Genomic DNA, 15321 nt, shown 5'->3' with positions numbered 1-15321 from the left:
ACCTCCTTCCACCTATCGCATTTCCAACGCCCCTCCCCCAAGTCCATCCTCCCTACCTTTTATCTTAGCCTGCTTGGCACACTCTCCTCATTCCCGAAGAAGGGCTTATGCCCGAAACGTCGATTCTCCTGCTCCTTGGATGCTGCCTGAACTGCTGCGCTTTTCCAGCAACACATTTTCCGCTCTAAAATATTGAATAGTTTGTTGGATAGAGTTGGTTTACACTACTCAGCTTGCAGTGGATTTTGTTTCAGCACTGTGGCCAAGGAACTGTCATGGTTTGGTTCAGCTGATGATTAGGGAACACAGGTTCTGTTCAGCGTTAATGCAGTCAAAGGAGCTGATCATTAACAGTCCAGTCTGGCCAGAAAGGAGACGTATCAGTTGTTTCCCCCCCGCCACCACTCCAACTTTTCCATCCCCACCCACCCACATTCCCATCCCTGGTGAGGGATATCCACGCCATGGTGAGGTTATGATAGAGACAGAGACAGTGGTGAATTGTGACACCCCTGCCTCATACCTCTGAGCTCTCACTGAGGGGTCTAGACAGTAAAAGCATTGCACAAGAACACAATAGTCTGCTCAATCAAATTTTGAATGTAGTTATGGCTCTCAATGCCCACTCTATATCAGTGGAGCACCACAGTAATGAGCTAGTTGTTCAAGATGAACCTTGCTGCCCATTAGCCACTCAGGAATGTATCTGAAGTGTTATTAGTATGTTGGACCTGCAAAGTGTAAGGCACCATGGCTGCTGCTACAATATTAGATATTTACAAGTGCATTGCACTATGTAACAATTCAATTGCACTTGGAGCTTGGGGAACCTTTTTCAGTTGGGAATCTCTGAATTTCTACATTGTTCTTTCAAAATACATAAACGTGACCAATGACACCCTGCACCATGAAATTGAGCCCAGTGAAGCCACACACCCGGACCACCTGCTTCCAACTGGAAAGGGAATACATTGCACTCCTCTTTGGCCACAGAGAATTGGTTACCTCGATTTTCTCACTGCATGGAGTTCATTGTTAGATGTTGGAGATGTCCCCTCTAGCCTAGAAGAATCGAAGTCAAGTAGATCATGGTAAGGGTCTTTCTGTCTCTGTCAATGCTGCCCTTCTCCTATTTTGAGGTTGCAGGCCTGTCTGCAGAAAGGGAGACTTATGGCTGACAGCGAGTGGTCTGAGTAGACCACAAAGAGAAAATCAAGCCCTTCCCATTTGCAATGCATATTGAACACATATTAAACTATAGGTGATTAACGGGGTATAAACTGAAATAGCAAGCTTGAAAACAGCACCATTATAGTCAGATGCATTTTGTGCTGATTTCACAAGCACCCCTTCATATGTCTGAGTGCACACAGGCAGTGTCCATGCTGGCTGTTGCCTATACATTTGTTAGGCTTCTGATTTTGGGCAAGTTGCCAAGAGACCCATTGGCTGGAACTGGATACCTGTATCTACACCTTGTACTTTTCAGTATTGACTATTCTGATAAATGAATGGCCAATGATTAAATAATGTAACACATGGACTTGAATTGGTAAAGATTACATAACTTATTACAGATTTCATCAAAATATTAACTTTTCTTTTGGTCAAGGATGCAAAGCAGTCTTTTTTTTTAAAATCACTCATGGAATGTAAGCAAAAGTGGCTAAACCAGTATTTATTACCCATCCCTGGTTACCCTTGAGAAAGTCATGGTGTGCAGCCTTCTTGAACCTCTGCAGGGCATTTGGCGCAGGGACAAACACACAATGCTGTTAGCGAGGGAGCTCCAGGAATGTACCCAGCCACTCAGTGAACAGTGACATACTCTAAGTCATCAAGGTTTAGAGAAGAAATTGCATATGGTGGCATTCCATGTATCCACTGGCCTTATCCTTTAGGCAAGTGTGGTCATGGGAGAAAGTGAGGATTGCAGATGTTGGAGATCAGAGTCAGAATTTCTGATGAAGGCCTTATATCCGAAATGTCAATTCTCCTGCTCCTCAGATGCTGCGGGACTTGCTGTGCTTTTCCAGCACCACACCCTTGACATAAGAATGGTCATGGTGAATTTCTGCAACGCATCTTGCGGTAGTAACTGCAGTGTGGATAGTGGAGGGCGTGGATGCTGATCAAGTGGGCTGCTTTGTCCTAGATTATGTCAAGCTTAGAGTGTTGTTGGAGCTGCACAAATCAAGCAAGTGGGGAGTATTCCATCAGACTTGTGTCTTCAAGATGATGGACAGGCTTTGGGAAGTCAGGAGGCAATTTCTTAAAAAACAGTCAATGTTTGTTTGTAAAATGTATTCATTCATGGGATGTGGGTATCATTGGACGAGAATTTAATCCCAGCGCTGACAAAGCTCGTGGCGAGCTGCCTTCTCAAACTCCCGAGTCCTTGTTGCTGATGTGTATCCATAGTGGTGTTAGGAAGGGAGTTCCAGGATATTGACTCTGACATTAAAAGAAACAGTGATATAATCTCAAGTCAGGCTTGGTGTGTAGCTTGGAGGGGAAATTCAGATGGCAGTGCTCCCATGCATCCTTCCAGGTAACAGAGGTTACATGTATGGAAGGTACTGTCTATGGAGAGTTGATGGGTCATTGCAGTATATCATGTAGATCATACACGTCAAGGCAGTTAAAGTTAAAAGGAGTTAGATAGGGTGCCATCAAGTTGACTGCTTTATCCTGAATAGTTGTCTTTTTAGGTAGTCAGTACCAAGAGCATGCTGGCAAGATAATAAGAGAAAAACATCCAATCTAAATGTACACCTGAAATAATCTTAGGAGTATAAAGTATTGATTGTAATCCTGAAGGATCAGTGGGATATTAACTCTTAATAGCAAGAAGAGAAACAGGGCAATTGCAGCAGAGTCAAATATGAGCTCAGCACAATTCTCAGATTTCTGCTAGCCCAAGGCAATCATAAAACTGTGTCAGTATTAAAAATGTATGTGAATTTAAGTTCCTACATCCTGACTGACACAATGCTAACGAGCTGAACTATAACATACTAACAGATTACTGTTTTAAACATCTCAGTTATCTCAAAGGCTTAAACTCTGAATCAATCAAATCAATTGAAGAGCTATAGATAAGACAGCAAAGGAATTGCCACTTTAGTTCTATTTTCATTTGCATCCAAATATGTTTAGACTTTAAGCTCCAGCTCAGAGGCCAAGTATCCAACATCAAGATGCAAAGAGCAGTTCTCTTGCCTCAACCTACCAGGATGATGGATGATGGGAAAACTATTGGACGAGATTGCCAATTTTTTCAGTCCCTAATATTGAAAAAAGTAACAGGATTTTTTTATTATTAAAATTGCCCATCTTGCACCATCTTCAATTCATGGGGTCTTTCCATTTCAGCAATGAGCTGGAATGCTGAGCTCCCAGTTAAGCCAACAATTACAACCTCACTTCCATCCCTTGATGATGCCAGCATTTGGACCCTGAAGGAATATAGATTTTTTTAATCCACACTTCAATCTCTCCTATACTCAATTTTTTTCCTTGTCGTCCTTGCTCAGCTTCTATTCTCCGTACTAACATGTCAGACATTCAATTGCCTACATTCTCTGTTGCATTAATTTATGGTCGACTATTATCTTGTTCTCATGGTCCAACTACAGCGCATACAATTTAAAATTTCAAACCTTTCCATTGCCTCATTACATCCCGCAGCTCCTCCATGTGATCATTCCTTCTCATAACCGGCAATTTTGGTTTATTACATATTCGATTTTCTTGGTTCATCTCTACAGTCAGCGCAACCATCACACTGATGCAAACACTTCTTTCAGTTGGCCTTAATATCAGAGCACTGATCATTATCTGATAATTCAGTGCACACATTAAATTGTGTGTTCAGCCCAAGTCTAAATCAACATGCCAGACAATGATGCTGGAAAAGAATTCCCTCAGGACGGACATTTTTGCTGGAAGCTTTGCATATAAAAATTGCACTGTTACAATTTGACAGGCAGTGTATTTGATTTGTTGTACATTGATAATCTTGAACTAATGAAAGGGCTCCACTGAAAATAAAACCAAAAAGTCAGACAATATACTGCTGTAAAATTGTAACATAGGTCATTGTTTTACCTCGTTATCAGTGCCAACGTCTAACATCACTGGTAAACACTGTTGGGGATTCATTCCAACGCATGTGGTGTAGAGTGCTAGCTTACCGACTGGAATGCCCATTCCATAACTCCCAAGGTCTCCAAGACCCAAGATACGTTCTCCATCTGTGATGACAATAGCCTTGACAAATAGCAAATAGAGAGTTAGAGACAAAGGCAAGATTTATATATGATAGCAGCAGAATCATTCATCAACATAATAAAGACAACCTGAATTCTTAATCTCAAACATATGTTAGAGGAGGGGAGGGGAGTTAGAAACAACACTTGTCACTGCTCTTCATCTTAGCTTGGCTTTGAAAAATGTTTCTGGAGACCAGATAGTTAGAAACCTATCCAAACAGTTAATTGATGGTCCTTCGATTAGGAAAAAAAGAAAAATATACAAGTACAGAAATTTTGCAAGGTCTCAACATAACTGGCAGAGATTCCATTGGACTTGGATCAAGGTAGTTGCTTCCTTGAGAATTCCACTGGTGACCTGTGGAGTCAGGATATAACTGAGAATCCCAGGGTGAAGTCTGGGTGAGGCAATGGGAATGTGATTCACAATTCAGTTTACAGCAATCATTTCCATTGAAAAGTTTTAGTTCATAACCCAAGTGAAAAATTATTTAAGGGGCGTTAAATTTTAAATTGAAAGTGGAAGGTGATGAACCTTGTGGTTCAGTTTCTCTGACACTCATCTTTGCAGTTAGCACAAGCAATGGATAAAGCGGTTATTTGACTACAATATAGCGAATGTATTTGAAGCCAAAAACCTGTCAAAAATAGGTATTACTTTAGGATTCGTGACTATTACACACAATTAACCCTACAATTGAAACACCCTGCTTGTGATTCAATTTCAAATCCCTTCTCTCTCATAGTTACTGCTAACTCCTGATCGACGACAGGGGTCAGCAGCCCTGTATTATCACACCTGAATAACTACATTCATGTGAAAATCAAGACCACCTAACAAGCAATAGACTCACGCACCTGTTTCACCGTGAACCTAATCTTAACCTCTCGCAAACAAATGAAAAGGAGTTTTTCTTTAAAAAAATGAGTGTCCATGGGATATGGGTGTCTTAGGCCAGGTCAGCATTTGGTGCCCATCTTCAACTGCCCTGGAGAAGTTGGTGAGCTGCCTTCTCGAACCACCACAGTCTTCATGGAACAAGGACATTTAATGTTCCATTTGGAAAGGAGTCTGAGGTTTTTGCGTCAGTGACAGTGAAGGGACAGTGATATAGTTGCTGGTCAGTGTGGCAGGGAGAGGAGCATGCACTTGCTGCCTTGACCTTCCAGCTAGCTAAGGTCTGTTTGGAAAGTGCTGTTGGAGGAGCCTTGTTGCATCAGGTCGATGGTACACATTGCTGTTACTGAGTGTCAGTGGTGTAGGGTGCGAAAGGTCACTGGAATAAGACCAGGAGTGGGAGATAAAAAAAAAAGGTACTTATTTTCAGAAGACCCCAGCTGACTGCACTTTCAGCTGTCTTCATTTTGGGATAGATAGGTGAGTAAGCTCAGGCAAGAAATCAAACAAATAGTTATTATTAATCTCATCTTTTCAGAAAAGATATCCTACTCTTCACAATTTTGCAACTTCTCACCAGCTAAACTATGCCAAAACAGTGTGCTGTAGAGTATTCTGGAATTCTATGCACTGTACCACAGAAATGAGGTCTATAGTATCTCCCCACCAGAGCCAAATGAATAGATGAGTCACACCCTTGTATGGACTTGAAGTTCATGTGTTAACAATTGTGACTTGCGGACAGATTGCCTGCCTGGCCTTTACGGCATTGTGAGAAAATGTCCCGTGGGGAAACCAGCAAAGAGAAAAGCCAAAAGACACAAGGTTTCAGTAAATACACAGCAACTCAAAACATACCCAAATATCATTCTCAGGCCAGGACTTCAGAAGTGTAGCAATATGTCCACGGTCATGGATTGTAATAAAAAGACCCCTGTGAGAGAGAGAGAGAGAGAGAGATCAGAAATGATTTTAGTTTTATGGCTTTCATTAAAAGTGTATCACAACTTAACAAGCAAACCTTGGAAGGTGGGTGAGGTCAATCCCATGAGATAGGGACCCCAGTGGTCTGAATTGGCATGCCATGTATACAAAATGTTGCCAAGCCAAATCAAAATGATAGTTAATCATATATAGCAGGTCCAAAGTTAAAATCCCATAAATTAACAGTCCTTTACAACAGCAATGCATGTGCATGTCCTATACAATACATTGTACTTGACAGTAAAGTTGAACAACTTTGCAAGACATTCTTCTTTATTCAGACTTGCCTGAAATACAACGCGTGAAAGTAAACGGTTTTTCTAAATCAACAAACAGTGTCAAACCTGGCTATCCCAATAAAACTTGTGCCCAGATCACAAAGCTATTAGGATTCCACAGTCTGAGCTGCCTTTGTGCCAATCACAACTAAATGACGAAGACTCAATTGAAGTTATTAATACATTCCAACCCAGTTGTCTGGTACTTGTTTAAAAGAAACATGTGTTGATTGCGTTGACATAAAAACATGCCAATTCAGAATGCAGTGTAATTAGCTGCTTCAGGGCCAATGCACCATTCACATTCACTTGAGCAGAGGTGGATTAACAATGGCAGAAAGATGCATTTGTTGTCAGCTGTTGAAAGGAAACCTTCAGCATAAATTAACTCATGAAACATCAGACAAACAAAGCTGATTTCAATACCATGATCCTGAAACTTCACAACGGTTCTCACCAATTTCACCCCCCGCGAGGGAGAGGACATAGGGAGATAGCAATGTGGCTAACCAGTATTAAAAATGCACATATTGGGGGTTATCATTTATGTGGACTCACCACAAAAGCACAGTGGCTTCAAGAACAGGTCAGAGGTTAGGGATACTGTGGCAAGTAACTCACCTCCCGACTCCCCAAAGCCAGTCCACCATCTACAACGCATAAGTCAGGAGTGGGATGGAATACTTTCCACTTGCCCGAAAGAGTGCAGCCCCAACAGCATGCAAGAAGTTTGACATCATCCAGGCGCAGACAGCCAGCTTGATTAGCATCCACAAGCTTTCACTCCCTCCACCACAGACACTCAGTGGCAGCAGTGTATACTATCTACAAGGTGCACTGCAGAAATTCATCAAAGTCCCTCAGGCAGCACCTGCCAAACCCATGGCCACTTCCGTTTAGAAGGACAAGGGCAGACCACCACCTTCAAGTTTCCCTCCAGACCACTCAGCATCCTGACTAGGAAATGTATTGCTGTTCCTTCACGGTTGCTGGGTCAAAATCCTGGAACTCCCTCCCTAATTGCATTGTGGGTCAACCCACAGCAGGTGGATTGCAGAAGTTCAAGAAGACAGCTCACCATCACCTTCAAAGGCAACTAGGGATGAGGAATAAATACTGGCACAGCCAGTGACACCCACATCCCACAAAAATGATGTTTAAAAATTTTACAATTACAGTTATTTTACCTGATAAAACAAAAAATTGGCTGCTCAGTTCAGTCATCTGGGGACTCAGTGGTGATGCTACGCATGCAAAATATAAATGAATGACCAAAAAGGTGATGTTAATAATTTCTTCATTCTTTTGCAGGCAGCTTAGCACACGTCTTTTTTTTGTTTTAAAAAAGCTGCCCAGCGATTGTATATGTATCCAGGTTTTACATGACTCAATTCCGATCAAGTTGCCGATTTGATTTATTTCTGGATTTAGAAATAACAGAGGTCATGAGGCTAAATCATGTTCATAGTCAGTACTTGGTGCCTGGAATGTTGCACAAATGTCAAGAATGAACCTTTTTCAAAACTGGTCATCTTTAAAGGGCAGAATTCACCAGATCACTGTCTGAATAGAATGCGTCTGAACTATTGCCACAAAAGTTTGAAATCAGAATACTGTTCACATATTTGTTGCCACACACTAAACTATGATGGAAGTAAGAGAATATCAATTGCACTACACCTATGGATTTGGAAAAGAATGAGTTGTCTTGGTGGTGATTGCAGGGTAAAAACAAAGACTGCAGATGCTGGAAAACAGATTTTGGATTAGTGGTGCTGGAAGAGCACAGCAGTTCAGGCAGCATCCAAGGAGCAGCAAAATCAACGTTTCGGGCAAAAGCCTTTCATCAGGAATAAAGTGGTGACTGCAGCCTGATCAAAAGCATGCCACTTTAAATTCCACTTGCAGACATCTACTTTTCAGGTGGTTACCTAGCAGCCACATAGATTGAAGGACTGTAGCAGTGTCAACATCAGTGTCAACAGCAGAGAATCTTAACTTCATCACTCCAGTAAACACAGCTACAGAGATACGGAGTCGATTTATTCATCTTAGCTTTTGTAAACTGCATAGCTTCAATTGTTGTCAAACAACTGAAAATTACCACAGCAATACCATTTCACATGGAACATCACTCAGAGCCATCAACACAAAACTATTGTGGCTTTGGTGAGCATTTTCAGGCAATATTGGAACATTGCATTTATTCATTTGTTCTCTGCAGTACTTGACCAAGACATTGTAGATTCACATTGGCGTACTTAATGCAAAGGGTCTTAACAATGAACTCTCTACATTCAGAGATCAAACTACCACTGCATCACACTGACATTAGAAAAATATTCAACTTGCCCTTTCTTCATAGGTTGCTCTTGAAGCATTTCAATGCAGTCATAATTGAGTCCTGTGTCCAAGCATCATATACCCCAAGATCATTTCAGGTACACAATTCTGTTCCATCAATTGTTTGGATTCACATTGCAATACTGTCACTATGCTACTTTTCTTTCTAAGAATAAACAAACGTGGTGTGTGATGCAAGCATCATCTTCCATAAATCAAGCTCACTTAATGTAAAATTGCTCGATTGTGTTACAATGTCGTAAGCAGTCACTTTCAAAAAGATAGTATTTAAACAATATCAGATTTTTGAAATCTGATGTACAAAATACAATTTTGCTTTTTTGAAATGACTACTTTCTTCTAGGATCAACACGAAGGTAAAGTCAACAGCCTTACCACCATACAGCTGATCTGTCTTGAGAGACACTATTCATGGTGGGTCACCATGCCTCAGGCAAGGGGTATGTTTGAGAAAGAGAGATTCCTTTGTAACCTCAGACATAGGTGTGACTATGAACATGTGATTTGTGTAATTTATTCAAGAATGCTTTTTGCATAAAGTCAACACTCCACAAATTCAGAAGTGTACATTTCACTGTATCAGTTCTCAATAATTGCTGTATACTTAGCCCCATGATCATGAATGTCCGGTATGAATAAAATAAAACACATTCATCTTGACATAACCTCTGACCTGCTCTTGTAGCCACTGCATTATACAGGGAGTCCAGTGGAGTTTCTGGTCAATAGTAACCCTAGGATGTTGATAGTGGGGCATGGGGCAGTGGCGAGATTGTCTCTTACTGGTGATGGTCGTAGCCTGGCACGTGGAGAAAATATTACTTGCCATTTGTCAAACCAAATCTGGATATTGCCCTGATCCAGTTGCATATCTACATGGACCGCTTCAATATCTGAGGATTAACGAATGGTGCTGAGTATTGTGCATTTCACTGGTGAACATCCCCACTTCTGACCTTATGATAGAAGCAAGTTCATTAATGAATCAGTTGAAGATGGCTGGTTCTAGGATACTACCCGGAGAAATTCTTGCAGAGATGCCCTGGAACAGAGCTAACTGATTTCTAACAGCCACTATGTGCCAGGTATGACTCCAACCAGCATGGATTTTGCCCCAATTCCCATTGATGCCAGTTTTGATAGAACTCCTTGAAGCCACACTCAGTCAAAAGTAGCCTTGATGTCAAGGGTTGTCACACTCACCTCAGCTCTGGAATTTTGATCGCTGTTTGGCATTCTAGTCCTGCTTGGTAGCTTCACCAGTTTGATACTTCATTTTTATTATGTCTGGTAGTGCGCCTTCTGCACTCTCCGTTGAACAAGGGTGACCCTCCTGGCTTGAGGGTAATGGTTGAGTAGGTGATATACCAAGCCTTTAGGTTGCCAATTTGTACTGACATACAATTCTGCTGCTGTTGATGGCTCACAGCACCGCATGGGTTCCTACTGTGTCCCATTTAACACTGATTGTGCCACAGAGCACAAGAGGGTATTCTCTGTGAAGGCAGGACTTTGTCTCCATAAGAACAGTACAGTTGTCACTCTTACTGATGCTGCATCTGCAGCAGGCAGATTGGTAAGGATGGAGTCAAGTGTGTTTTTCCTCTTGTTGGCTCTCACTGACTGCCACAAACCCAGTACAGCAGTTACGTCTTTTAGGACCGGACCAGCTTGATCAATGAAGTGCTGCTGTAACTGATGTTCATTTGAAAGGTTGCCCATTCTCCCATCAGTACAATCTTAATTTTTCCTTTCACCTTTGGAGATCAGGTATTGTTCTGGCAATTTTTAGAAAATGTTCTCTCAAAATCAATACATCCTTCAAGGTGTTATGCAGAGAACTCATCAAATTGCCCCAAGTGTGGTTTTGCGAGGACTTTGTACAAGTCTTATCTCTTTAATCCTCTAACTATAAAGGCCAGTATTCTTTTGGTCTTTGAATATTCTGTACCTTCCAGTAACATTTTAAATATTTGGACCCCTCAGTCTCTTTGGACCTCCACTGTTTCTAGCTTTTCACCACTTCGTAGGTAGTCTGTTGATCCTTTTCAGATTCCAAGCGGATAACCTCACCTTTACATACTTTGAATCTGATTCACCAACTTTCTCTACTCCCTTAAACCTATCAATAACCCTTTGTATGGGACATATAAAGCTGCATAGCTTCCAATACTGACAACATTTATGTCATCAACAAACTTCGATATATGGCCATTTAAACTATTAATAAACGCAATAAATAGTTGAACCCCAACACAAATCATGTGGAACACGACTAGTCAGTCATATTCTACCTATTACAGCAACAGTTCAAGATCCCTCCTCTGCCACACTGTTTCAATGAACTCAGCTTTATCCAATTGCTTTTTAAAAAGGGTCCTTATGGAATGCCTTCTGGAACCCATGTAAATAAAACTGATAGACATTGCCCTGTCCAATTTCTTTGTTCAGTACTTCTAAAAACTTGTGTCCGATTTGTTAGACATAATCTACTCTTTATGCCCATGCTGATGCTCTTTGATCAGTTGAAAATTAACAAGATGTTCAGTCACCATACCTTTGATTATAGATAAACTATTGCCCAATAGTTGTTGTTCAACTAATTGTTTTCATTTTCCTTGACTAATTTCTTAAGCAGAGTAAATAAATGTTTTCAATTTGAAGATATGGGATAACTTTGGAAAATTATAGTTAAGGTCCTCCTTCCTTTGAAACTTCTGTCTCGTTGGCTTCAAAGCCATAACTAAAGAAAAGCATGCTTTAACAAATATTATATATTTAGAAAATTGTTAATTTTACATAGAAGCAATGATAAACTGATTAATGTATTCAGTGTGACTCAGTGAGAGCTAGAAAGAATTGAATATAAATCCATTTGTCACTCTTCAGCAAATACATTTGATGTAATGCCTGTTACTTTGGGCTACACTTGATGTTTGTGGTAAGATGACCTCATTAGCTTTGCAACTAAATGAGAAACTGGTCTTTTTGCAGTCAGCTTGGCTTAGAGTGAAGACAGGCATAATGACATTTGAACTTTTGAAAAATTGTGTACCTAGTTTGAACTCAAGTTAACAACAATAAAAACTGAAAAATGCACAAATGATGAAATATTTGTATTCTGGGTGGATTGCTGATTTTTTGGGTCTCTGGGGGTTTAATAAGGGGCTTGTGATTTATGAGTAGAGTGCACGCGTTGCCAGGAATGAAACTCTGATCTTCAGAAGAGTTTAAGTATTCGAATCATATGATAAATAAAAACAATCCAAACACTACTTGCTCTTCTGCCCTCTAATTTTTGTTTCCCTACTGTGCCTTGCCATTTGTATCCCTCATTAACAAAAGGTAACTCTCCCTTTCAATCATGGTTTCACCATCCCAGTTAAGCTACTTTTTTCCACCAGACTCGATATCCGCACATCCATGATAAAGATTTCCCTAGCTACTACAGCACTTTATAAATGCAAGTCATCTGCTAAATTGCAAACTGTCCACAAGCCATAAGGTGTTCACTCAAATAGTATTTCAGGAATCAGTACAAAGTCTAGGCTTTGCAATTCCAATATTGCTGGAAGTAAAAGTATATCCTTTTAGATAAGGTATTAATCCTAGGCCTTGCATCGCATTCCTGTTCAGCAAGATACAAGATGTCTCGTTTACCACAGCAGATCAGGAGGCCTCTCTCACGTCATGATCAACAGTTACTTTGGTTCACCATTTTCTGGTATCTTGCAGAGCAAATTTGCCTCTAAGATATAAAAGTAGTTCTGGTCAAGATTTCAACATGACAATTGAGGAGCTGTTCTAGTTGCTTGCTTTCTATAAAACTGTATTTGATGCCAACTCCAGGCCATGGAAGAAACTTGTTCCATGGTTTAGTTCTGACCAACTCTAACTGTATTCTCCAGCACCATCATTGCTTGAGACTTCCTTGGACATGCTAAAATCTACCTACTCCGCGAAATCACCTTTTATTAGATATTTCAGATTGCATTGTTGGTTCAACATAATTGTTTTCAGATAAAAGCGGAATGTGTAAGACTGTATCTTAACTACACCTTAAAATAAAACAAAATCAGAACCTACCATTACACTATGATAAGACCATTACATTTTTTTTAAATATTGATGAAGGAATGAAATATTTTAAGTATTCTGCACTGCAAGGCATTGACAAAACAGTCAATTTCTTCCTTCTCAATGTTTGTAACTTAAAGTTTTTGTTTTATTTCATCTATTAATTTGTTTGCCTTCATTTTAAGAACTTCAATTTTTAGTCTGTATTAATCTAGACAAATATAAACTTCAGCTTCAGCATGGCACTTCTGAAATCCACTGAAGGGGGTTGAAGGGAGTTTTGCTCTTGTCCTTCTTGTAATGTTTTTCCAGACATAAAAGGTGACAGTCTGAACAATCTTGCTTTGCCATTTATAACTCTAGGTGTACAATGCTGGAGTTCACTCCAAACCAGACCTGATCTCAGGCTTAGATTTTTCACAAAAAAGCTAAAATAGCCACAGTGATAGGGGGTTACAGTCTATACAATGGAAGAGAAATCAGCATCATGGTGGATAACACCTTTGTAAAAACGTCTCATTTAGATCTGGCAGTTGTGCTGGACCTGAATATCTAGAGCATGAAAGGCTGTTGACGAGCTTCCTTCCAAGTCCTTCCACTGTGCAAGTATACGCAAGGAGGAAAAAACGTGCTCGACTTCATTGACACCAACTTTCCTTCCACATCTGTCCAAATAAGTATTAAAAGTAAATCGCTGCACAATTCATATGGAGACCAAGTCTTGTTTTAAATTCATTCAAGGGTTGTGGGCATCAGTGGCTGGGCCAACGTTTATGACCCATCCCTAATTGCTACTTCAACTGACTGGCTTGCTAGGGCTGCTTCAGATGGCAGTTAAGAGTCAAACTGTTTGATTTGATTAGATTAGATTCCCTACAGTTTGAAAACAGGCTCTTCAGCCCAACAAGCCCACACCAACTCTCCAAAAAGTAACCCGTTTACCCTTAACTAATACACCTAACACGATGGGTAATTTAGCATATCCAATTCACCTAACCTGCACTGCTTTGGATTGTGGGAGGAAACCAGAGCATCCAGAAGGAAACCCACACAGACACGGGGAGAATGTGCAAACTCCACTCACAGTTGCCAGAGGCAGGAGTCGAACCTGGGTCCCTGGCACTGCAAGGCAGCGATGCTAACCACTGAGCCACCATGCTGCTCTAAGGCAGCACTGTGTTGTGGGTCTGGATTTTTGTGCAAGTCAGGCCAAATTATGTCAGATTCCTTTCCCTGAAAATGACATTAATGAACCAAATGTGCTTAGAACACTAGACTGTGGTTGTGGTCACCATTAGGTTAGGTATTGCCTATCCTGCTATGTGGCACAATTGCCATGTTAGATGAGATATACTTGGAACAGATCGAGCAGCTCAGACCACATATTCATAATGGGCTTTGAACCATAAGCATCAGCCATCTGCACCCCAATCTACAACTGCATGGCATATCCCCAAACGTACCAGTCCCATCAAGGCAGGGGAGCGACCCTGCTTCAAAGGAGGGTCCACGTTAGGAGCAGCACCAAGCATACCTAAAATGAGGTGCAACCTGGTAGAGTTACTAAACAGGATGACTTTCATGCCAAACAGCATAAGCAGCATGTGGTAGACAGACTAAAGTAATGTAGTTAAGTAACCAAGACATCAAATCTGGCCTCTGCTGCCTTGCTTCATCCAGTCATGAATGATGGTGGGTAAGTAACTCACTGGAGGAAGAAGTTTCACAAATATACCCTGTCTCAATAATGGGAGAACCCAGCACAATGAAAAAGACAAGACTGAAGTGAAGTGTTTGCAACAATCTTTGTCCACAAGAGGTGCCATCATCACAGATGGCAGTCTTCAACCAATTCTGCCCACAAGATATCAAAGGTACAGCTGGAGGCACTGGATAATGCAAATGCTATGGGCCCTGACAATATTAGTCGTTGTATTGAGGACACATGCTCCAGTACTTGCCACTCCCCTGTCCAAGATGCAACACTGGTATCTACCTGGCCTGTGGAAAATTGCCCAGACACGACCTGTACACAAAGCAGAACAAATCCAACCTAGCCAGTTACCACCCTAGTCTACTTCGATCATCCGGGAGGTGATGGAAGGGGTCACCAGTGCTATCAAGCAGCACCTAGACAGCTATAACCTGCTCAGTGACACCAAGCTTGGGTTCCGCCAGGACCACTCAGCTCCTGACGTCATTACAGCCTTTGTTCAAACAAACATCGACAAGAAAAAGAGCTGAATTCCAGGAGGTGTGGAGAGAGTGTTTATCCTTGACATCAAGGTTATGTTTAACAAAATTTTAGCATCAAGGAGTTTGAGCAAGACTAAAATTGGTGGTAGTCAAAAGGTGTGGCACTGGAAAAACACGCGGGTCTGGCAGTATCAAGGAGCAGCAAAGTAGACATCTCAAGCATAAGGAATGTGGGGGTGAAAGGGTCGAG

The 15321-nt window shown here is 41.1% G+C and overlaps 1 protein-coding gene across 1 annotated transcript in view; it reads right to left on the bottom strand.

Annotated features, from left to right (window-relative positions):
• LOC122547230 (NADP-dependent malic enzyme-like) overlaps positions 1-15321 on the bottom strand; it is a 434918-nt gene that overhangs the window by 232899 nt on the left and 186698 nt on the right. Inside the window, exons 4-5 of the mRNA XM_043685873.1 lie at positions 6031-6106; positions 4111-4272 (exon numbers count right to left, since the gene is read on the bottom strand). Coding sequence (XP_043541808.1) covers positions 4111-4272; positions 6031-6106 — 238 coding nt within the window. The remainder of the gene's footprint in view (positions 1-4110; positions 4273-6030; positions 6107-15321) is intronic.

The sequence above is a fragment of the Chiloscyllium plagiosum genome, chromosome 3 (assembly GCF_004010195.1).
Source record: "Chiloscyllium plagiosum isolate BGI_BamShark_2017 chromosome 3, ASM401019v2, whole genome shotgun sequence".
NCBI classification, from domain to species: Eukaryota; Metazoa; Chordata; class Chondrichthyes; order Orectolobiformes; family Hemiscylliidae; genus Chiloscyllium; species Chiloscyllium plagiosum.
This window is presented reverse-complemented; position numbering and strand designations above follow the sequence as displayed.